Source organism: Excalfactoria chinensis, chromosome 1 (assembly GCF_039878825.1).
Source record: "Excalfactoria chinensis isolate bCotChi1 chromosome 1, bCotChi1.hap2, whole genome shotgun sequence".
NCBI lineage: Eukaryota > Metazoa > Chordata > Aves > Galliformes > Phasianidae > Excalfactoria > Excalfactoria chinensis.
This window is the reverse complement of record NC_092825.1, coordinates 163790367-163815272: the sequence shown is the minus strand read 5'-3', so window position 1 is coordinate 163815272 and position 24906 is coordinate 163790367. Positions and strand designations below refer to the sequence as shown.

The 24906-nt window shown below is 35.8% G+C and overlaps 1 protein-coding gene across 1 annotated transcript in view; it reads left to right on the top strand.

Annotated features, from left to right (window-relative positions):
- Nucleotides 1–24906, top strand: part of B3GLCT (beta 3-glucosyltransferase) — a 44082-nt gene that overhangs the window by 16192 nt on the left and 2984 nt on the right. The window contains exons 5-14 of the mRNA XM_072361632.1: nucleotides 1976–2052; nucleotides 4577–4688; nucleotides 8701–8837; nucleotides 10163–10226; nucleotides 13828–13959; nucleotides 14889–14958; nucleotides 18894–19007; nucleotides 20510–20609; nucleotides 21556–21675; nucleotides 23372–23516. Of these exons, the coding sequence (XP_072217733.1) occupies nucleotides 1976–2052; nucleotides 4577–4688; nucleotides 8701–8837; nucleotides 10163–10226; nucleotides 13828–13959; nucleotides 14889–14958; nucleotides 18894–19007; nucleotides 20510–20609; nucleotides 21556–21675; nucleotides 23372–23516 (1071 nt within the window). The remainder of the gene's footprint in view (nucleotides 1–1975; nucleotides 2053–4576; nucleotides 4689–8700; nucleotides 8838–10162; nucleotides 10227–13827; nucleotides 13960–14888; nucleotides 14959–18893; nucleotides 19008–20509; nucleotides 20610–21555; nucleotides 21676–23371; nucleotides 23517–24906) is intronic.

Genomic DNA, 24906 nt, shown 5'->3' with positions numbered 1-24906 from the left:
TCGGTTACCACCTCTGCTAGCAAGTGCTAATGGAAGACTCCAAACTTCCTTTTGATCTTTGAAACATGAAGCCCGGCCTAGTTTAAAAATTGATTAAATTAGAAGTGGTTTATGTTTAAAGCCTTTCTGTTGATTGTAGGTTCATAGGCAAACCTTTTGAACTTTGAATATATACGTATGTATGTATATTTATTTATTTATTTATTTTCCTCGTTTAAGTGGTTTTGTGAGTCTTCTCGTGTCCTGGTAGTCTGAATAATGATCTCTTCAGGTTTTCATCTACAAGACTGGAAGTGTGTTGACGTCAACACGTTTTGTGGTAGAGGAAAACATAGACACATTTATGAATTCTATGTTGAGTGGCAGCTTTTCAGTTTGCTTCAGGAGACCTGTTTGTACTGGCATTTGAGGGAAATATTGTATTGTCATGACCAAAAGGCAAATGAAACAAACCTTGATGACTACTGAATCAAGTAAATTAGTAAATTCTTTTTGAGTCACAAAAGCCTTAGCAGACTTCTTACTAATCTTCTAATTGCTGGAACTCTAGGCAGCATACTAGCAATGTCCAACCTTGTAATAAGCATGCTGAAATTTACTCCAGTTACTGTTGAAGAATGGCTAAAAACAATGGCTACCACCATCTTTCCCACATCAAAAGGTTGCAGTGATGATAATTATTGTTCTTTCAGACAAATATATTGTTGCAGAAATCTTTATTTTGATGATAAAATAGATGTAAAATAAGTCCTTCTGCAATAAATGGCCTAAAATGTGCTTTCAGATACAAGTATTTATTGCATCTGTTTTCCCAGACACCAAGTAGCTGGATGTAGAATGTGGGCACTCAGGAATCAGTGCTTTGGTTATGCATTTAAGTACACTTGGCTTGCAGCAAAGTTGTGTTTTGAGGACTGCAGTATAATATACAATAGGAAAATGAATAACGGTACTTTCTGCTTCACTGAAATTTTTTCTTCTCTGTGTCTTGTGCCTCAAGTTATAGTCAGAAACGCTTCACTTTAATTTGCAATTGTTACCTTCTTCTGATTGGCTAACTGCTTCCATCTTTCCTTTAGTATAAGATCATCTGAAGGCAGATGCGTGCACATCATCTTTCTCTTGATTTATGAAAACTGAGTACTGCTGTGGCCTTTCCCTGAACCTTTTGAATTGGCATGTAAAGTCTGAAGCAAACTTGGTACTTCTTCAAAATGATAGTCAGGCAGCAGAGAGCAGAAGTGGAGATGAGGATGACTTTTAATTTTTAGATTGAAGAATCAGAATTTATGTTTCCAGTTCTGTTGCTGATTTACTGTGAAAGCAGAGCGTGCTACTAGCATCTCTGTTACTATAACTTGTATAAGTAGTACTAAATTATTTTAAAGATGCATTTTACACTACGCCTTTACATCATAACACGATTCTAAAGTAGGAGGCTGTGTCAGTGCTTTTGAATTGGTTGGAGACCTGACTCCTTTAGTCACACATTGCTTAGTTTTTATTTAGCACTTAGAGCTGTAGTGTGTGGCAGCTGTTGCTGCCCTCAGTGTGCTGATACCGCAGGTGACACTTGGGGCAAAAGTGTTCTGTGCTTTATTTCAAGCCTCTAGGTATCCCTTTCATAGTATGATGTTTAATGATGGGATAAGGAAATGAGCATGATGTGTTGCTTAATTGGTTACATGGGACCTGTGCAAAATATTTTACTTACTGTATATTAGCTTAGTATCTAATAGAGAATTAGGAAATGATGAGTTGTAAGAAGTACTTAGGTCACCTTGTTTTAAAGCACTGTAAGCTGCTTATTCCGCAGGCCCGCATGCTGGTAAAAGTAATGAAGAACCCAGTAGGCATTCCAGAGTAATTTTAATTTTTTTAAATCTTTTTTGTTATTTTTAAGATTAATTGGTGCTTAGGAAAAAGAAGTGTGTATTATTTATGTTTAACAAGAGCATTTCTATTTTCATTAAAGGAATTACCAACTGTGCTGCTTATTCATCAGATGGACAGGCATGAAGGTGCATGGACCATATTACCACTAATGAGAGAGTAAGTGTAATTAATGCTGGCTATTTTCAGATTTTTATTAAGATTTTTTTATTTTCAAAGCCAACAGTTTTTAGATCAGAGTTGCTGACTTCCCTTTTCACTTGCTGCTCTTTTTTTTTCTTCCAAAGCAATTTTCTGTTAAGCTTCATTAAATCAGAGGATGTACTAGACATAAGACCCGCTACAGAGGAAATGATATGACTGAACAACTACCTGCCTCAAATGGTTATGGGTTTTAAAATCATTAGAAAAATAAACTAGTCAACAGAAAACCATTTGAAAATGTGTATTTTTTCCCATTTGTCCACAGTGCAAGGTCTGTGAGAAGTATTTTTGAACCTTTTCAGTTTACTTGACTGAATGAAGACGATAAACGATTTAAAAAAAAAAAAAAAAAAAAGGTTGTAAATAATACCTGTATTTAGTTTGCATCTTTCATTGCTTATTGTGTTCCTAAGAGCTAAATACTCTTCTGCAGAGTAGAGATGTAGGTTATAATGTATTTTTAGAAGCCTTTTTTCATCTTACTGTGGTCAGAGAACAGAGAATTTCAAATATCTTTTCTTCTTCGCGTGTGCAAATTGCTTTGAGGAAGACTTGCTGCATTTATGTGGTAGGATGTTACAAATAGTCAGGAATCAATGATCCATGTTTGTGAAAGTTCTAAAGCTTCACAGTACTGAAAACTGGACAGCTAGGAAAATTCTTTATTTAAACTTTGCCTAAAAATTGCCTTTAAAACCAATGGCAGTGTCTCTGCAGCCTCTTAAGGTTTTGTTTAGTTAATATTACTGTTCCTTTGATGTGCCTTTATTGCATGAAATTGATGACAGGATTTTCATACCCTTCTCTCTTCTGCTTTCCATTGCTTTCTTTACGTGCAAAAATATGAAAATGGTGATTATATCGTGGTTATCTTTATATATATATGTGAGAAGGTGCAGAAGGAGAATTAAAGTAAATTGAAAAACTGGAAGATGATATTCCAACTATGTCGTCTATGTTATTTTTTTTCCCCTTTCTTAGCTCTTCTTTCAGTGACCTGGTGTCTCCTCTTGAGTTATTTGTGTTGCAGTGGCAAGATTTACAGACATAGCTCTTAGAAGAGAGCAGAACCTAAAAACAAACAAAAAAAAAAAAAAGGATACTCTTCTGTGTGATAAAGTAGAAGTTTAATCAGGCCCTTAAATAGTTACGAAAAGTCTTCATTTTTAGTACTTTGTCACAGGTTAAGTTAGACAAAGTATTTACTTTCTGAAGATGTAATCATGAGACCTCCACTAACATATAGTACCCTTACCCTGAAAGTGGATCAAGTGTCTCCAATGATTCCTTTTAATCTGAGTTGAGTATTGTATGAAGTCTGCCTTGGTCCATAGTCTTGAAAGTCATTATCTGTCCACCAATGACTACATAACAGGTCAGGCCTTTAGTGAAATGTTATGTTGTGTATACAAAAGATGTTGTAATTCTTTCTGTGTGTGTCATTCCAGTGATTTCTCCTTGCCATTGACCTACCTACTTTCATGTAAATCCAGATGTTTCTCCTAAAGTTCTAGCTGTGCATTAAAGCCTTCAGTCTTTACAGGGCACTGAATACTGTGCATATTTAAAAACATGGTGGTATCAGATACCCATTCAAGTACTTGTTTGGCATGTTTTACTAGGGACCACTTGAAAATGCTAAATTAAATAGGCTTTCCCATCTGATGATAATTTATTTGTTGCTTGAATGACAAAGTTGCCCTAGATTTCAGTGTTGAAAAGACAATTGTATGCTTTTGCAAACCGAAAGGATAATGGAATCATGTGTTCTTCTAATTATTATAGTTAAGCAAATTGAGTACCACAAACAGAAAGCAGTGAATAGCATTGCACGACACAGAGGAAAGATAGTTTTTTTGTTAGGTTGTGGAAGGATTCAATCGGGACAACAGATAAGTAAAAGATGAGAATTTCCTGAAGGAGTAAGGAAATCAGCATCAAGATTAGTGTTAGCTTTGAGGAAGGTGGAGAATCCCTCCAATCTGTGTAGTGTAACTGCATTGATAGAGCTAATGAATTTTTTAAGGTGGGGATAGTTATGATCATATCAGGCAGTCAAGACAAAACATGTCATTAGGCAGTTTCAGGTTTGTTGCAGTGTTAGATGCCCAACAGCAAGCCTCCCTGGGAGACAGTTGAGGTACAGAGAGGATGGTAATTAGAACTGCTATGTACATGCTTCTGAATTCATAGATGGCTATACTAGTAGTGCACATATGTTGTTTTGAGTAGACATTCTTTATGTATGTCTGTTCCTTTCTTTCTAGAATAAGTAGTGCTATATAAATAGGTAGCAGCAGAGTATATTTATCTATTCACTGCAGTGTTCAGGTGTGTAATTCTACATAAACAGTAAAAGCTTATGTTTGTGTAAATGAATAGTTAATTGCAAAATACTTATATTTGAGGAATGGGGGTTGAATCTATCATTCCATTCATAAGCCAGTAAAGTGTAGTAAACGATTATTTCTTTTGTTAGTTTCTCTGTTGCCTATGGTAAGAACTCCTCGTGGATTTTCTTCTGTGAAGAAGATACAAGAATACAAGTTGTAAAGCTGCTAGAAATACTAAGAAGATTTGACTCCTCTAAGGTGAAGTAAAAAATTAGATCTTTAACTTTCTTTTGAGTCATTTTACTTTTACGTACAGAAGTACAGAGTTCCATGTTATGAAGCAGTCTATAAAGACAAGAATTAAATTTTTAAACACCGCTTGTATGACTCCAGGCATTGGAAAATATATATCCAAACTGATGCTGAGGTTGAGTGTGAGCAAGGTATTTAACATGAAGAGCCACGAGAACATGTATAGCTTTTGAAAAACTGCTAAAATTGAGCAGCAAAAAAAAGAATGCCCTTTGTGTGTATCCCAGAAATGATGTAGCAACAGTAAAAAGATAGATATAATCTGTGTTGTGTTCTCCTGCCCTTTTCCTGTCATCAATTTTGGTCATCATCAAGTAGAATGACTGTTACTAGCCTATCTCTGATATAACATGGTATTGTATTTTGTCTGCATTCTCCTTCTGAGCTGTATTAGTGATAAAAGAGGAGAGAAAAACCTACATGCTTCAAAAGAAAGAACAACAAAAGGCTTACAGTGCAAATGAAAAATGTGGTCACCAAGGAGCAAAGTAAATTTGATAGCCCAACTAATAAGAAAGCTGCTAATATTTAGAGTTCTCAGTATTCAGAAAAGAAAAAATAGCTTAATGTCCTTTTGCCTGGAATAGAAGAAACCAAAACCTCGGAGAAATAAGCTTTGCTTCCTTATTGTTACCTTGACTAGTGTTGAACTCTGCTTCAGGTCTCAGTGAAGAGTATTTGCTTCCATTCAGGCGTGTGACCTTATCTCATTTTCATACCATTCTTTCCTAAAATATTAACAGTAATAATTTGGATATCTTTCTCTTTCTAAACACACTGTTTTCAAAATGGCATATTGAGTATTTTCAGTCTTTTGGAATACCCACTTATTTCTGTTTCACGAAACACTTAATTGATGTTTTCTGTACAGAAACATGAAATCTGTTCTAAATGCTGTTCATGTGCCAGTTTTAATATCTCCTGTGCAGTGTGTGCAAATCCTCTTACAACAGCAAATTGTGTTTTAGCCTCTTTTAAAAAGAAAATAAAATGTTTTGCTTTTGTACAGAGCAATGGTCTTTTTAGTGTGACAGCCCATAACTGATTCCTTATATAAAATAGTATCCATTGTTTACAGAATTTTAGATGAGCTAGACTAGAATGAACTCATTCATAATTCATTCTTCTATGTCAGCAGTCTGCATAATAAAAAGCTAGTATACATTAATCACAATAAAAGGTCCAAAAGGGGCATGTGAATAGCTGATGAATCTGAAGCTTTTCGGTCTCAGGATGTAGGGGTTAGTAACAGAACTATTGAGAGTGATATGAATTTAATATGAATGAAAATAGATGTGTTGAAGCACCATAAGTATCTGTACTGATAACCAAAGGCATTACCGACTGCAATAAAAATAATAAACATTGAGGAATATCTGATTTACATAAAGATCATAAGGCCAGCACTCAGATGATGAGCTGTGTCTCAACACAAGGAAACACTTCTTAATATGAGGATGATGAAGCACAAGTTGTGCAGGGAATCTGTGGATCCTCCTCCATGAGGATCTTCAAAAGCTGCCTGGATGTGGGCCTGGGCATCCTGCTCTGGACTGTCCCTGTCTGGGGACAGGGTCTCTTCCAGCCTTATCTACTGTGATACTAAGGTTCAACTGCCAATTGATTCAATCTGTGCTTTCATAATGAAAAATAACAACAAGGATAAACGAATTTGTCTTTGCCTCTCCTTTCATCCCAACAGAATGAGAAACTGCAGTCCCAGAGATATGCAGAATGATGGGCTAATGGGCAGCATTGACTTTATAGCTGTTGATAGTAAAATGTGTAAAAGATGTCTAAATAAGCAGTTTGGATTGGAGAATCTTATCAACTCAGAAGGCATAGAAGGGATGTAACAGTTGAAATCACCTGTCCACTGTCTTAGGCATGGATCTTGGACAGATGAATTTGGCACTCTTGTCTTGGTGTTCGTAAGTAAGTGGATAAAGAACAAATAGGTAGAATAGTGTTTACTGCAACTTTTTATCTGGGCGATAATTATCCGTACTGCAACTTATTCTTTTTTTCTTTTTTAATTAACTTTTTTGCCAGTATGCAATTTGATTACTTTCATTCCTTATGTAAGCTACTTTATAAGTTCCTAAGTATACTTGATTTCATCTTGCAAAGGCAGCCTGCACAAATCAGAATGTTCTGCATATCAGTTTAGTAAATAAACAGTGTTGTGGGCAAACAAGCTGAGCATTACACTGGAATGTCTTCACTGTGTTTCTTTGAACCTTACCTTAATATTGCTAGAAACAACACTCCGTGAAAGCCCAAGGAAGTTTATATAGAGAGGAAAATAAGGTTCTTTTGAAATAAATAGGTTGTTATGATGTAAAAATTAGCATACTGAGTTATTGTAAAGATAAAGGATTTCATGCTATAGCACAGCGGGATGATGGTCTTATAGATGGTGCTGCCATGGAAATATTAATATTTATTACTTATTTCTAGTATCAAAAAGAGTGCTTGTGTTTTAAATGTGTCAAAATCATCAAGACTCTAGAAGGTTTCAAAATTCTTTTGCATAAAAGCTTCTAAAAAATTACATTGATTTTTTTGGACGTCACCTCTATGCATAAAAGTTAATGTTTGCTTGTTCTCTTTCATCTCCCAACATTGTGTTTTTTAAATCATTCTACTGAACACTACCGAATCCTTCCAGTAAAGGAGAGAGAAAACAGGATCTGTTAGGATTGAAGATACAAATGAAAGGAAGAGTAAATAAGTACCAGGTAGCATCTCCTATGAAACTGATTTTTGTAAACTGGTGGAATAAGTTTTCATCCTTATCTTTTCCATCTACTGAATAGTGTCAGTTTAACTTTGACTGTTTCCTCAACTGATTCTTGAACAGCACTCAGCCTGAGGAAGTGCATGAGGATTATGGGAGCAAACAAGTTTTCAGTGTTTGTTGACTTAAAAGTAACACATATAGTACAATCTGTATTTAGTTTAGTTTTATTGAGAGTAGCTGATCAAGGTAGAGAAGGGAAATGTGCAGAATGTGGGGAAAAAGCACTCAACACTTCACGCACACATGCATATATATGCTAACCATGTTATGCTTGTATCAGTCCCTTGGAGAGCCTGGATTCTCATCAAAGATGGACTCCACTGTCTTCAACTCATACCTGCTTTTATGGGTCCAAGCCACAAGCAATTTTTAATACATATATTTACATTCACTAGTCTTTATTTTGCAAAAATACAGAGCTATATTTGTTCTGTATCCATTCCAAACAGAAATATTAGGAGAATTGATATTAATGTTAAAGAAATAGTATTGAAGTTTCTTAAATATTTTCAGATACAGCAGAACAAGTGGTAAATTCTTAAACACTTGTTAAGAACACTAATAAAAATAATACTTGGTGGGTTTTTTTGCAGTTTTTTTGTTTTCTTTTTTTTTTTTTTAACTTTACAAATGCATACTGGAGAACATTTTAACTGTTTTGAAGGTCAAGGTATTTAAATGTCATTGCTTATTAGGCAAGAATAGTAGAGAAGCATCTAGTCAGATGGAAATTCAAAAGAAATTTATAGAAAGTTTCTGAAAGCAACGCAGAGCTTTTAACTGTCCTGTCTAATCAGTAGTCAGTTTGTGTGGTCAAAGACTGGAACAGATGGCCCAGAGAGGCAGATTGGTCTGACTGACCCAGTTTGAGCAGGGTGGCTGGACATGGTGACCTCTAGTGGCCCCTTTCAACCATTCCTTGGTTCTGATTTGAACAGGTGAAATCCAGAGTTTGAAAATAGTGTGCTTCTCAACGTAGAGAACTGCCTTTAGGCTTCATTTCTTATCAAGTACAATGTTGGTCTGTATTATTGTGAACAATATACACTCCTTGTTTTTGTTTTCAGATTTGCTTTATTCAGAACGAGTGCAGTCATCATCTTCGCTAAAAGGATGCTGTAGATGAACAAAATTGTTTCTTATGTTTCTTTACAGGAGTGGTTTTTAGGTAAAGCATTATATGATGAAGAATCTACAATAATTCACCACTATGCCTTTGCTGAGAATCCTACAGTCTTTAAATTTCCAGACTTTGCTGCTGGTTGGGCACTTAGTATTCCGCTTGTTAACAAGTAAGAATCGAATTTTTAATTGCTTCTGAATTGTTTATTTATAGCAATGGAGCTTAGAATTCATAGTTTTTCTAGATGCTGTTATTATTTCAATGAGTTATGATTTCAAACATAATACTTTCTTAATACTTTTATACAAAAGATGTATGTCTGCCTGCTGTGTGCAGGAAGGTTAATGTGGAAAGTTAAATTCAGATTTTGAGCTATCTTTGATACTGCTTGCAGATTAGCTAGGGCACACAGCTTGGGAAGTACTCAGCTGTCCATTTAGCCATTTATTTGACTTCATGTGTTGGTTTTATTGCCTGCACTAAGTTCTTGCTGCTGCCACCTATATTGTCATCATCTACGTCAATATGTGTCGTTTGAGGATCTAAGGTACAGGGCATCCAACTAGACGCAGTGATATTCAGCTAGCTCTGGGTATTGCCTGCATAGTTTTGTTCTCCTGCTATAAACTTAGTCTGGAAGCACTCCGTAGACCAAATTCCATTTCCTTCTTTTGCTATACATTCATGCATAGTTATTAGAAATAAACACTGAAGAAGTTGTAAACAGACACATGTACAGAAGTAGATTTCTGCATCATTGTTGTACCTCTGCATGTAATTTATACATCTGCTTGCTTCTGCCTATCTAAAAGAAAATGTAACGTCAGCTAGTTTTCAGTTCCGTCTTTAGCTTTAAAAATTACAGAGAACAGTTTTATTCCTGGATCTTGGAGTGACTTCATTGCCCTCTAGACACGTTCCTCTCATTCTATAGAGAGAATATAGATTTTTGTTTCCAATTAGATGCTTTGTTTTTTAAATGAGATTTTAAAACTTCCATAGATTTCGGAAGTTTGAATGCATTCTGCTTTAGCAAGGATTGATTTTTTTCATTAATTGAAGATGCCTAAATATTGTGATTTGGAGCATACAAAAAGAGAATGTTGACTGCAGTTTGAGATGCTGATCAGTATGGAGCATCAAACACAATGCTGCTTTAAATCCATTGAAAACATTATGCCAGACAGTTCTCATCTTCTGCAGATAAAACTATTCTTAGGCAGGAAAAATGTGTCAAAATGTATGTGCTGAGAACTGATAGTAACTGATATTAATCATCGCTCTGTGTGCCAAAATAATAAAAAATAAAATTTAAAAAAATGATAGGAAAAAGAAATACAAGTTGTTTTTTGAGGCAATATGTGCAGAATATATCTTTTCTTGTAAATAGATGGTCAGAAATACTGGCCACACTTTGCTGCATACAGGAATGATTGATTATTTTTTTAATGTGCTTTCCGAAGAGAGTGAATGTCTTCATCTTTAATTGTACAGGCTTGCAACTAAGTTGAAAAGTGAACCTCTGAAGTCAGACTTCACGATAGATTTAAAACACGAGGTAAGCAACGTGTTCTATTTCCAACGTAAGTAAAAAAGAAAGAAAACTATGAAATCTATATATTGGAATACTGGTAAATGTATAATGAAAACAAGAGGTTGCTAACAATTTTGAATGCAATGGCATGTTTAAATTCTTTCTCTTGCTTTAAGAATACAATAACATAATACTTAAAAATTATGTTTCAAGCATAGAAGAATTAATGATGAAAACTGCATTTATAGCATGTATGGTTGTATAGTGATACAGTGAGGTATCTTCAAAGACTTGTTCAGTAGAAAGGCAGAGTGGTTTCTAATTTGTAAAACACCAGCACAAATAATATCTCAGACAAGCCTTGTTTACTTTCTAAATCAGATTCTTACAACAAGGTTTGATGAATGTGGGGTGAAGTAGCTTGAGGAGTAGAAACTATGTCAACGATTGCAGTGTCGTAGCTTAGAAATTTCTTTGCCTTTGGCTGCCAGTGGTTTTAAAAAGTAGTTACTGGAGAATAGACGAGTTGGCTGAACGGAGCATGAGAGGAAGGAAAAGGGATCTGAAAAAAGATTATTGCTACCTTCTCTGTTGCTTTTTTATGTTTTCTGCCTTCAAAGTGGTTGTGCAGCCCAGGTTTGGTATTTGTCACCAGACTGAACTCCTGAACAAGCAAGAGTAGGATGAGTTTGGAGTAAGACTGCTAATTTGGGCCTGAAATGTTGAATTTGTGTAATTTTTTTATACTCTCCTAAAAGTCAGCAATAAATTTTGGTTCTGGCCCAGTTAGAAAGAAAATTAAGCTATTGTTGCTCTTCCAGATCTTTATTCTATAATGGTTAGACAGCTTTTCATTTCCAACACAAATCTATAGGGTATTTATGAAGTATAAATCGGTAGCATATTTAAATGAATTTGGTTTTATGCCAATGCTATTCTTTCACATAGTTTTCCCTCCTTGACTCATGTATTTTTCAAAAACAATTGGACCCCTCTTCGCCTCCATTTTGTTACATGAAACAGCAATAAGCTGTTTCTATCCTAAATTCAGTCCTTTCTTTCATAAATTCAAGGCTAAGTGTAACCTACCTCAGAGTCATTTGGATAGTCCTAAAATTCATTCTTGCCTACTTCAGCACTCTTACAGCCTTTAAACTTAGTGTCATCAGAAAGAGTCATTGGCAGACTTTTCTTTTATGTGCCACACACTGATTCATGAAAAACAATGGATCGCTTGGCTTGAAAAATTATTTCCATTCCCTTCTTATTCTGTTAGCAGTTCTCTGCATATGTTTAATTTCAAATTTATTGCCATCAATAACCTACTTCGGCTCTGTAGTTATTCTTTCTGCACAGTCTCACAGCTCCCTGGAGACAGTTCTATTCACACTCATCTATTTTATAAATCACCATCTTCTCCTTCTTAAATCATTTTATCTTGCTACAGCCTTCTTGTATGAATCAAGATTGAGAGCAAATCAAAGGATACAATCTGCGATCTTTAGTGATTTTGTGTACTGTTTAAATTATAAAGGATTATAAATGTTTTAAGACCCGTTTTAGTTTGACAAGTCCTGATAATGTGCTCCTTTAGTCCTTGCTGTTTTACTGTGCCATGTATAAGTTTTTTCACCCTATTGCTCTCTTAAGTCCTTATCTCTTATATCTAACCAAGGTGATGAAAGTACTAGAGCTCCTCTTCTGTGGGGAAAGGCTGGAGATGAGGAGGCTCAGAGTGATCTCCTCAGTGTCCATAAATCCCCAAAGGGACAGCGTTAAGAGGCCGAAACAAGGCTCTTTTCAATGTCAGTCTTGTTTAGTGCCAGAATAATAGGCAATAGGCACAAACTGGCACACAGGAAGTTCCCAACGAACACCAGGAGACACTAGTGTGCTGTGCAAGTGGCAGAGCACAGGTACAGATTACCCAGAAATGCTGAGGAGTTTCATCGTTGGTTGTTCCAGAGGAGGTTTAGATCAGACATAAGATGGAACTTTTTCTTTCAGAGAGTGGTCAGGCACAGAAATGGCTGCCCAGGGAGGTGGTTGAGTCACCGTCCCTGGATGCGTTTAAGAGCCATTTGGATGTGGTGCTCAGAGATGTGATTTAGCAGAGGGTTGTTGGAGTTAGGGCACTATGGTTAGGCTGAGGTTGGACAGCCTATTCCAGTGTTTAACTACCATTTCTGTAAAGAAGTGTTTCCTAACGTCCAACTTAAACCTACCTTGGCACAACTTGAGGCTATTTCCTCTCAATCTGTAACCAGTAAGAAGAGACTTGCCGTGCTCTCACTGTTGGGAATATTTGTAAAAAAACATTGGAAAAAGAAAGTAGAAACCCAGACTGATTTTTCCTGCCTTGAAGGGGTCCCATTTCACCTGTGGAGTAGAGTCAAGCTCCCTTATGCTACGCTGTTAATTCCACGAATCTTAATTCTTGCACAGTAGCTCAGTTTCATGAGGTGGCGTATTCACTGAATACTTACGATTTGTTGGCACAGGGTCCCTTTTGAAAAGTGAAATGTAATTTTGGAATGAGTTAAGCAGAAGCAAACTGGGGTCCCAGAGCTCCGACACTGTGAGCTCACACAGCTCTCATACAAAATGGAAGATGTTTCCGCATCTTTGACCTATATTTGAGACAGAATAAGAATTCAGAATTGGGAGCATATGTCAGGTCAGAAGCTCTGAATAACTGTACTTAATGAGGTGCTCTTTTCTGCTTCGTTTTCACTCTAACTTCTTTTTACTCTAACAAATTTTTGAATAGTTTTGTATGAAATGAAGTTTTAAGTGGTCTGAAGGATACCCACTATATAACCTTTCTTTGTGAATATCTAATCTGATGAAGTTATAAGCAGTATTTAAGATTTGCAGTAGAAACGTTGAGTGAGTCTTAAGTGTTCTTGATGTTTCATGAAATATAGACTGAAATACTGTTAACTCAATTACTAATTAAATGAATGTAAACACAAAGAATTCCTTTGCCTTCTTCTTACATCACTGATTTGCATCTACTCCTTTCTCTGATCATTTTTTCCGTTTTTTTTGTTGTTGAATTTAAAATGGACAAGAATCTAGTGTCTTTTAGAATACCTGTTACGTTATCCCTCAATGTATTTTTACATTTTCTGAGTTTTATTGCTAATTTCAAGCATTTTAAATTGTCAGCAGAGAATGCATCTATTTTGAAAAGTTGAAAAGTGCTCCATAGGAAGAACTGGCCCTACCTATTCCAAATCATGAAAGTAATTTGAAAAGAGCAATATAATATGATTATTATTTTTTGTTTAATTTAAAGGAAGGCGCAAATATTAATTCTGATTCTTCTTACAAAAGATAAAAGATTGGTGTCTTTGACATACTTGAATAAGTGACAATAACTAAGTCATTCAAAACTTGAGCATCTGTAGAATTTCTGTCATAGCAAAAACTAATTACATGTTAGCTGTAGAAATGTGAGCAAAGGGTAAAGTATCCAGCTATTAAATCAAATAGGTCACGAATCATCTGTGTCATATGATATTTCCCACTTTCTCTTTTGATTTTATCCTGATTTCTTGTTAAGCCTTGAGAATGTTAATCCAGTTTTCATTGCTGCTATGAATGTCTTCTGTTTTGTTAGATTGCCCTGTATATTTGGCAGAAAGGGGATGGGCCACATCTTACTCCAGTGCCTGAATTCTGTACCGATGATGTGAACTCAGATAGGGTTGGTCATTGTGCGACAACATTCAGTAACTTTCTTCCACTTTGTGTAAGTACCTAATTTTAAATATCACTTGCTTAGTAGAGCTACAGTTCTTACTAAGATGAGTAATATTTAGCTTTAAAATATCTCAAACCTTAGAAAAATATTTTCCAATAAATGATTTTTTTAAAAGTTTGTTGTGGTATTTATAGTTACTTTCAGCATTCTATGGCACAGGATATTTCCTAGCAAACAAATATTGTATATATTTAATTGGTCTTTTTACCACAGTGGTTGAGCAGCTTATGACCTCTAAAATAATTCTCTTTATATTTCTCTGAGTTACTGAAGTACCGATTTTCTTTTCCCACAGATGGGAAATTTAATCTTGTTAGGCTAAAGATAAAATGTAACACAGCATTCATGTAAAGACTATTGCTTCCATCTCTAGGAGAATACCTTTATGAAATTCTGGGTTAACTCATCAGATGCCAATAAGTGTTGAATGATTCTAGGTGAGCAAAATTCTAGGTTGTCTGGTTTCCAAAAGGGAAACCAATGGGATGATTAAACAGTTTTATTTTAGAGCTGAGGAAATTCAGATTTCTAGTGTGTAGACTTCAAGCTTCTTTTTTATGAATGTCATAATTTAACATTTCTCATAGTGATTATTTTAATTCCAAAGAAGTTAAAGAAACTTTTTTTTTTCTTTTAGAAGAACGCAACAAGTTCATTTTCTTTTCCTAACAATAGGTGTTGTAGTTCATGTCGGAATATTTTATCAATGGAAAAACTTAATGTTAGTTTAGGAATTTTAAACCAATTTTTGCCAAGAGACAAAAATCTAGTTTCAACTGTATTACTAATATACTATTCTACTTGATACACTGTGCAATGAAAAGATACCTTCTGTTCTATTACATATATGGATATACATATCCTATAAATTTGTTAAAGCCAGAGGCTGCAATTTCATTTTTGTTCTATCCAAATAGGGAGAGCCAGTAAAAAAGGAAGATGTCTTTGTTGCTGTAAAAACATGTCGGAAATTTCATGGAGACAGAAGTAAGTTGTTGGTTAGTCAAGTTAGTTTTGTATAGTATAGTTTATGAAATTAATATTTAGAAAACAAGCTGGTACGTGCTGTCTGTGCACCTCTTGGGACTCAATGTTTGTAAAATCCACTGGGAAGCATGGAAGCTTTAGAGTTCTTCAGGTGGGTTGCAAAATGTTTAAAGCGAAGTTTGGTGTTTCATTGTTAGTGATTGGTTGACAATATTAAAATGGAGTATCTGAACTGAAAATTTGCATAAAGCTAGCTTATATGATGGAAATTGGAGCTGTAGTGATATTAGTGATATTAATATATTTACTCTTAATGCCCTTCAGTTGTTCCCATGGGTAGTCAGTTCAGTTCTGTTCCTTGTGTTAGCAATGGCCCATGTGGCTGCTTCAGAGATTTGAGCACACGGAAATCTCTGTCCTCTGGTACTACACTGTGTCTTGTCCTTCACCCCAGTAGAAAGTAGTTTATGCTCTTATATTGTGTTAATGACCTTAAGCAGTAGGATGAGCAGGTTTTTTTTATAGTGCTTGAAATAGGATATTTTCTCGTAAAAATCTGGTCAACATAGTACTTTGTTGAAGTCTGGATCAGTAGTCTGTCAGGTGTACAACGCTGTAGTGTTTAATTTGGAAATGTGATGTTCTACAAATAATAATAGTCAACATGATGATACGGCCATGACATCCATGGTAAAAGCCATAACCAACCAACCAACCAAAGTAGCAAATCTCCACCAAATCACTTCTGTGGGTTTTGCCTTCTTTCTGAGAAACAAGGAAAATAAAGACATGGGGATACTCTGCTTCAAGTAATATCTAATAAAGTTCAGCTTCAGTGTATATAACAGTTTGTGGACTTGGGATTTTTCCTTCCAGTTGAACAATAGGCATTCTGCCTACTTAGTGCCACCTAACAGTCCATTCTATTTTACTTCTAGACATTTTGTTAATAAAGAAATTGGGGATAGATTTATTTCCATTGATATATTTGAATTTTGGGTGTCCTTGAATACTACAGGTATGTAATAGCATTGGCATAATTGTTCATAAGTTTAAATTAAAGTGACTATTATTGTTAAAAATTTTTTGGGGGGATACTGTCAGAGGAAAGGAAGAAGATAAAAGCTCCTTTTGTAACTAAGTCCCTGTTTGCTAATGCATCCAAAATGGTAGATTCTGTCATTTTAAGATTTAGACTATTTTCCAAGTGTTGTTTTTTCCTTCAGGATAAGATTTATGTAATTCTTTTCTTGATGTTGTTACTGCACTTGATGAAGGCCCTATTCCGCTATTTTGTATTAGTCGTTTGGAGATCTTCAGCAAGTAGCTTTTGACAGAACAAAATTGACTGTCCTGTAATTGGAGTTCACTGAAGACTTCTCCTTTCTGGATCCATGTTTAATTTCTTGCAATAAAATTGAAACAAAACAAAACAAAAGCTAGAAAGTCAGAAAGGAAAATAAAGCTTCAAAAAGATAGCATGATAATCTTTCAAGAAGCAGCTGTTGAAGACTGAGGAAAATTCTTGAACTTTCCTCACAGTTTCCAGTGTTATGAATAGAGGATAATCTTACTCAAGATTTTGAAAGATTAGTGGATGCCAGCTTCAGAGAGCTCCTTTTACCTGGTAAGTCATTTTTTATTGTATGCCAAAATCTACGGTAGTGCAACAGGAAGTCTCAGTATTTGATGTGCAAAAGCAGTTCAAGAATTGACTTGAAATAAAACTCTCCCAACGCATACTGTATATGGTAATTCCAAGATGTCAAGACTGAACAGTGTTCTATAAGTTGCACACTAAGATAAAGTTAAGAGCTTAGAACTGACCTTCTGTTAATATCTCTGTAGTGTGCAGTTATGTCTTCCATGTGCTCACTAGAATTACTGCATAATAACAATTTGCATCAGTAGTTGCCCAGACATTTTCAGATTTCTGTTCTTTCTTTAGAAAAGATGAGTTATTAAAAATTGGAAATGATTGAGGGATTCGGTTTACAGTAGACGATAGTCTGGATGGTGACATTTCTGTTAAAGCTACCAAGGAAAAGAGAACAATGCTTGAGCTATTAGCTCTCTTATTAGGCCATTTAACTGTGCTGAGACTCAGGTCTCTGCTTCACTGACCTCTTCTTTCATTTATGCAAAGAAGGGGGGATTCCACCAAAGAAGCTGAGAGGCTCAATCTCTAGTAGTAAGTAGTTTTCTGCATTAGAGCACCCTACTGAGGTTTAGTTCCTTGGTTGGAGAAGAGTGATAAAGCCTTTACAGGGGTGTCTCTGCCACCAGGTAGAGATAGGAAGCATTATGTATTTCTGTGACACTTCTGATTTTGTGGCTTGGTTTCTGGAAACTTTCTGCTTTTGTTCTTAAAGGAAACAATGCTTTTGAAAAGGAACATTTTCATAAAATTAGGAAACATTTCTTGTCTACTTGTTTTTTTGTTCTAGGTATTCTCTGCTAATTAATGCATGATTATGCACCATTATATGATATAACACAATGTTTAGTACACAGGAGAGGTAAAGTACTGTGAAATTCCTGACTTTGCACTTCAGAGCTCTCCTGTAAGATTGTATGAATGTATTTTTTGTACATATTTCCCTATGGATTTTTAACTCAGAAATTATTTGCAAATTTACATAACACTTTTAAAGCAGTATTGTCTACTGCACGTTACTATAGAAGTGGAGTTGCATTTTTCTTCCAAATTTACAACCTTTTCTATTAGTGAGTTGTGTTCTTACGACTCTAACCTAACAGACACCCTTTAATTCATTTTTATGTCATCCAACTGACAGTTGGTTGATCAAGAATAATCCTGCAATTAATCCTTATGTGATGGGAGTAGAGGGAAGCAAGCAACTAGGTAGGCAGCAAGTATTTAGGTGAAGAATGGTTCCAGCAGGGGGCTAAAGTGAGTTATTCACAAACAACAAAGTTAAATAGCAGCAAAAGGAAATGATGCAGATATTTCCTCCTAGTAGGAATGTGATTTTTTTGAGTGTAGGGAGTAACTTAAATGTGATCTCTGTGAAATGTGTAGGATTTGGGGCTTTAGCGGCCATTTAAATAACCAGCTACTGCTAATGAGACTTGGAGGGTGGTGTCAAAGAACATAGGGCAAAATGAACATGGAGAACAAAATGCATTTTGTTTTAGAGCAGCTGCTCACCTTAGTGCTCAGAAACATTTGTAGCATAATCAGTAGAATTCTGTATAATCTACTTTAGGTGTTTATGATATTCATGTCTAATGGCAAACTAATAAGAAAAGGATTGCTTTTTATGGACAATTGTTAAACAGTCCTCCTTTGAGTAGTATCTCTCCTTTGAGTAGTATCTCCAAGGGCTAAAAGCTGATGGTGTGATATTCAGAAATGTTCTTCTGTGACTTTGTCTCTGGAGGCAGGTGCTTTTGAGCATTAACGTTGTGTTGCTGTCAAATACCGTGTATATAGTACAAGTGTAGCACTTCAAAAGATGCATTTGGTCTGTTTATGATTCAGAATATTTAATATGCTGTGCAGTTGGCTGTGTTTCTAAAATATGACAGCTTCAATACTGGAAGAGTGATTGATATCTAATAATGTTCTTGCTGATGTTTAATACAAGTCCAACATAGCAAGGGTATGAGTAATGAATTCCATACTTTGGAATACAGATGTAAACATCACAGTGTAATCTGAATGAAACTATAGACATATTTAAAGAAATTTTGTTATGGCATAAATAAAACTGTCCTGGCTGGCTCTCATGAAAATGTTAATTTGTTTCTTTAAGTACAGTAGGAAAGAAAAAAGAGTGAATGTTTACAGCCATCATGCTGTACTTGAAACATTACTTTCATTTCAGTGTGATGGAACGTGTGGTTAACAGGGACATAGACATTTTAGTTTAGTATTTACTTATGTTTCAATGTCAACAAATGTTTTACAGTACCAGTTGTAAAGCAGACTTGGGAAAGAGAAGCTGCACTTATTGAATACTACAGTGATTACAGAGACATCTCCATTCCCACTATAGATTTAGGCATACCTAATACTGAAAGAGGTAAGTTGTTGACTGTTGGCAGTTTGACACAAGTAATTGTGTAAAGATAGTATGTTTTCAGGACTATACGTGTATTTCACATATATTTATTTCATTAACACACTCCTGCATCTAAAACTAAGAAATTCTTTCACACAGGAAAAGGCTGGAGAGTACAGGTCACCTGCGTGTATAGACTATTATATTCTTTTAGTAGAAAATTAAGTACTTGTAGATAAGATAAAAGGGTATCTTGATTTACTGAAGGAAACAAAAATTGGTGTTATTATCCTGGGCCTACTCCTGATGTAAGAGTAATTGCTGTATTGCGTCCTGGATTTGTGACAGATGGCCACAGGCAGTATCAAATGGTTACTGAACGTGAGCTACTCTCTGTGTGGTATTCAAACATTGTATGCTTGTGTCTGTTATGCTTCTATTTAGGCATAGCATTGGGGTTTTTTGTTCTGGCACTTTTAGGCATGTTGTATGACCTTTAAACATTACTATGGGAAACAATAGGACCTTTGGTCTACTGGCCTTCTGAACTAAATAAACTGTTCTGAATTTGCCCCAATATTGTTTCTGTGCCTCTTTTGTGGAAAGCAATACAGAAATATTGGATTTAACTTTGTAAATGCTGTGTATCAGCCTGCATTAAGTTTGTATTTCCACAAAATCAGCAAAGCTGGGACTTCCTTATCTCTTATGCCTTGAATTACTTTTTTTTTCAAGGTATTTTAACTGGAAGTAGCTTCAATTATGATATTCTGTCCTTATTTTTGGTGCTTGATTAGTAACGGGAGTACTGATAGCAATGCACAATACTGATCTGCAGTCTAGATGCTTAACGACTGTTTTCAGTTGGATTTTTCTGAGATGTAAAAAAGATTCCATATCAGTCTGAAGTTTCTAGTTTTTATTGTGCTGCTCATTATAAAGAAGGACTTTTCACCTTTTAAATCCCACTAAAGGGCGTTTCGATTTCACAGTAGTCTTACATTGTGTGTTAAGATCTCTCTTTAGAGGAAGTTATCAGAACTTGAGCTGTTGCTTATGAGTACAATAGATCAATGTAGACATAAAGATTGATGTGCAAGCAATAGACATAATGCATTATGAAGTATTCTGAAAATATCTCAAAGTACTTTGCAGAAGGTATATCTATCATAATCTCTTCTTCTTTTTTTATTTCAGAAGTTAAGAGTAACAGTTTGCCCTGAGCTGTCCAAGAGGTTAATAGGCTAACTAGAATGTAGCTTGTTCTCCTGGTTTTCATCATTCAGGTTTTCCATACTGAAGCATACTTCAAATGTTTGTTCTTGCATAGAAAGCAATGACCATTTGTGCAAACACCATTCAGTGTAATGAAGGAGATAATTTAAACTTGTATCTCAGATATTTTTCTAGTTATTTCCAAAATGTTTTAGTCCAGTGAGCATTCTTGTAGTTGAATACTGATTGCTTTGTACAAAATGTGATGATGCATGAATGTACATGTTCTGTTATTCCTCTCCCTCTAGGTCACTGTGGGAAAACTTTTGCCATTTTGGAAAGGTACTTGAATAATAGCTCTGCCAGAACTCCGTGGTTAGTCATAGTGGATGATGACACACTGATAAGGTACAAGTTGGAATATTTCAGGAATTACTGCTGTTGATGTTGGTAGGAATTTTAGCAATATTCGTCTCTTTTCCTATATTTAAGATATGCAGCTCTTTCATTAGTTGTATTTACCTATATCTGGTTTCCAGGAATAAAATTGTCACTTTTTGTTCAGCATTCCTGGATTGATATTAAAAGCAGTGTAAACTTGCAATTGCATAAAAGCTATGCATACAGTGTTACCATGTAACCCTGTAGTCTCAATATGATAAGGTCACCTACTGTGATTCTTCAGTGTAGGCATGTATGAGTTGATCAGTTATAGTAATTTGCAATCCACTTTTCAGCTTGTGTTCCTTGCATGAAAGAGTCAGAAGGTTATGTAGTCATTTGTCAGGGCCACCCAGAACTGTATTCAGAGACTTGACTTTGTTAGAAAATGAGAACCTATTTGCATGAAAACTGACACTGTGGTTTAAGAAAAACAAGGCACACTGATCAACAATCAGGGTCAGTAGTCATGAGCATCAGAATAAGTGGTTTAAGGGATACTTCACATTAAATGGTAAAAGAAGGAGAATCTGGAGGAGGCTATGAGTGTACGAAAAGCAGTGTTTGCAAGAATTAAATCTTATTTTATTGTCTTCTGATTCCTGGGCTAAAATGATAATTTGCAAAGGTCTTGCCTTGATTTGGGGAAAAAAAAACACGTATTTTCTCTAGGGGACTCAATTCAGAAAAACGTTTTTGATTCATCAAACAAAACAGTCGTATCTCACAGTAAATAGCCCAATTTCTGTTAAAAAGCTTATATCTCTGCTTTCTGTAGAATGTTTGGATTTTCTGCAGTCACGTTTTTGCTGTTTACTAGAGTACTGCTTAGGCTACCAGTGTCAGTTTTGAAATAAATATCTTTATGGTTTAATATATTTTTTTTCCTCTTCAATGGATTTTCCCCTTTCAGTATCTTCAGGCTCCGAAAACTGCTCAGCTGCTACAACCCAAATGAACCGGTATTTCTTGGAGAGCGTTATGGCTACGGCTTGGGAACAGGAGGATACAGTTATATCACTGGAGGAGGAGGGTAATTTGTTTCAGTTCCTGCTGAGATCTACGTTAGTTCCTGGTTTGAATGCAAATGTTTTGAATTACAGTACAAATCAGTTGCAGCAGAATCAGCAATGTTTACTAGTACAATTAAAAAGCAGTGATGCTCAAAGACCCAATTGTCTCAGGTTATGCAGCCCAGTAGGAACAGATTTGTAGAGCAAAGTGTTTGGTGCTGAGGACCGTGCGGGTTTAAATGGTGTTTGTTTTGGCTTGATTGCTTGTTATCAGTTATCAGTTATCAGCACCACATGTTACCTTGAAGCACATCGTACTGCATTGATTCATCTGACAGAATTCATTCTGCACACACACAGACCATCTCTCAGTGTGATTCAAACTGTTGTGAGCAGAGACAGCTAGGATATTTTCCTTAAAACAATTCATTTCTGATCTGAACTGTGGTGGAGTTTGCAGGAGAATCTAAGGAAGTACATTCAGTGATACAGGTTGCTGCAGTGAAAGTACTCCTTTCTTGTTCTTTGTCTTTGTCCAAGCATGGGTAAAAAGTAAAACCACTAATGATTCTCTGTAGTTTTGAAATCCATGCAGTCATTTATGGAGAGGTAGCTGAGGAGGGAATCTTCTTATCCTGATGAAGAGTTGCTTGTAGAAAGAGCATTGTGGATTAAACTCATGCATGAGAAATAAGGGCCTCTGTGAATGTGTATAGAAACTGGTTTAAATTAACGTGTATGTGGTGTGTCACTTTGTCTCGTATTACACTGAGAACCATCTTAAGAAGCATCTTGTGTGTCTAAAGCAAGTTGTGTCTTTTGCATGTCCTTAGCATCATTTTATGTGAAAATTAATGACTAAATAAGGAACGACCAAATAAATAAAAAATACTTAACCCCCCCTAACTGTTTTGCTTAGTCCCATAGGATCTTGCTTAAATAGGGTACATTCTTGAGCTAAGAAATACACCTTGTGTCTTGTCTTGTTGGTCATAAAGCGGATGAACTCGTGAAGCTGTACAGCAGATTTGAAGCACGAATCTCTGGAGTGTAATTTGTCATAGTTGAGTACCTCTTATTGGACTTAACTGGATGATGTAACTTCAGGAAGGAACAGATGTGGAATATTCAACAAAAGTATATTCCCTCAGCTGTTGAATTTAAGATGTCATCGTGTTTCTGGTTTACTGGAGGCATATTTTAGTGATAATGATTGTTATTATTTAAATGAGAAAGAAACAGGAAGCCTTTCATATATCTTCAAGGAACATTTTTTGTTTATGGAGAGAACTTGGTACAGCAAAGGACTTGGGGAATGACAGTTGAGGTTTAGAGTTCTTCTCTTTATATGAGAACTAACAAGAAAATATATTTGAATAAGATGGAAGAGAATATCCCTTTAAAATCCTAATGAAATATAGGAATAATTATCAGTGGTAAAAAAAATAATGATGGCTAGCTAAGTAATGGTTAGAATAGCAGTATAATCAGCTTCTATTATATGAAGTAATTATCTTTCAGAAAATGCCTCTTGCATTACTTATGATAGTGCCTTCTCAAATCTTCGAATTCCAGATAAGTTGCATCAGAGGGCTGTGTGTTGTCTTGCAACTTTATGTCACTTAGCAACATTTAATCATTTCAAGTCATTTTGTTACTTTAGTACTTCCTGTACAATGCTTTTTGTTTGCTTCTTTGGTTTTTTTTCCTCCTCAGGATGGTTTTCAGCAGAGCAGCTGTTCAGAGGCTGCTTGCTAGTAAGTGCCGGTGTTACAGCATGGATGCGCCTGATGATATGGTCCTGGGGATGTGTTTCAGTGGCTTAGGAATCCCTATAACACACAGTCCTCTATTCCATCAGGTCAGAGTGTTATTTTTACTAGCCTATAAAATATGTTTTGTTCTTTTAATTACGTACATAAAATAAAACTTGGAAATATTACCGAGTAGACCAGTGTGTAATAATCGTAACCAAAATGCTGCTACTACAACTCACGTCTCTCTGGAACATTTAACCAACCAACCACAGCATGAATTGTTATGTGTATAGTAATTCTTTATAAGTTTGTAGCAGTTTATAGGATATTTCATTTACTCTGTAACAGAGGTGGGCCCTTTGTAAAACAAGTAAATTGAGAATCCACATGCTTTGAATACTTGTGGTGTGTGATAGAATCATAGGATGGTTTGGGTTAGAAGGGACATGTAAGACCATCTAGTTCCAACCCCCTGCTATATGCAGGGACACCTCCATTTAGACCAGGTTGCTCACAGCCCCATCCAGCCCAACCTTGAGTGCTTCCAGGGAGGGGGCATCCACTGCCTCACTGGAAAAAAAACGAAACAAAACAAAAAACAAAAACCCTCAGAAAACTGAACACAACACAGAAATATATATATATATTTTTCTTCAGAAAATGGAGGCTTGACTGTGAAATTTTTCAGGGAATTTATTTTCTCTGTTTAATCCAATCACAGAATCACAGAATGGCCCAGATTGGAAGGGACCTCAAGGATCATGAAGCTCCAATCCCCCACCACAGACAGGGCTGCCAGCCTCCCCATTCAGTTCCAGACCAGGCTGCCCAGGGCCCCATCCAACCTGGCCTTGAACATCTCCAGGGACGGGGCATCCACAGCCTCTTAGAGCAGCCTGTGCCAGCACCTCACCACTCTCCTAGTAAAGAACTTTCCCCTGATATCCAAACTAAATCTTCCCTCCTTCAACTCAAAACCATTTCCCCTTGTCCTGCTGTTATCTACCCTTTCAAAGAGTTGATTCCCCACCTGTTTATAGGCTCCCTTTAGGTACTGTAATTTTTCTTTCTAAAAGTTGGAAAGGTTGGTGTAGCTGAATATAAACTGAGATTAAGTTAATAGGCTGCTTGAAAATTAGTAAAGTACCGAGTAATTCAAAGCAGCTGCCAGGGACAGGGAGGAAGTTATCTAATTAAATTATCAGCGTTGTCTTCATGGACATTTTTTTCTGACTACATTTACTATTCAGAGGAATGGGAAGGCCAGGACGCTCCATTCAGGATTTTAATCCCTCGACCATGTAACAAGAAATGTACTGATTTCTTTTCCTGCTTTATTCTATCATCACTTCTTTCAGTGTAAATATGAAAGAAAGCAAGTTATGCATCTTCGTCAGCAGAATTAATAAATAATTTGCTTGTAGAGGTTTGGAGTTTTTTTTATGTATTGGGTTTTGTTGTTGTTGTTGATGTTTTTCCAAATGAGAGTTTGAA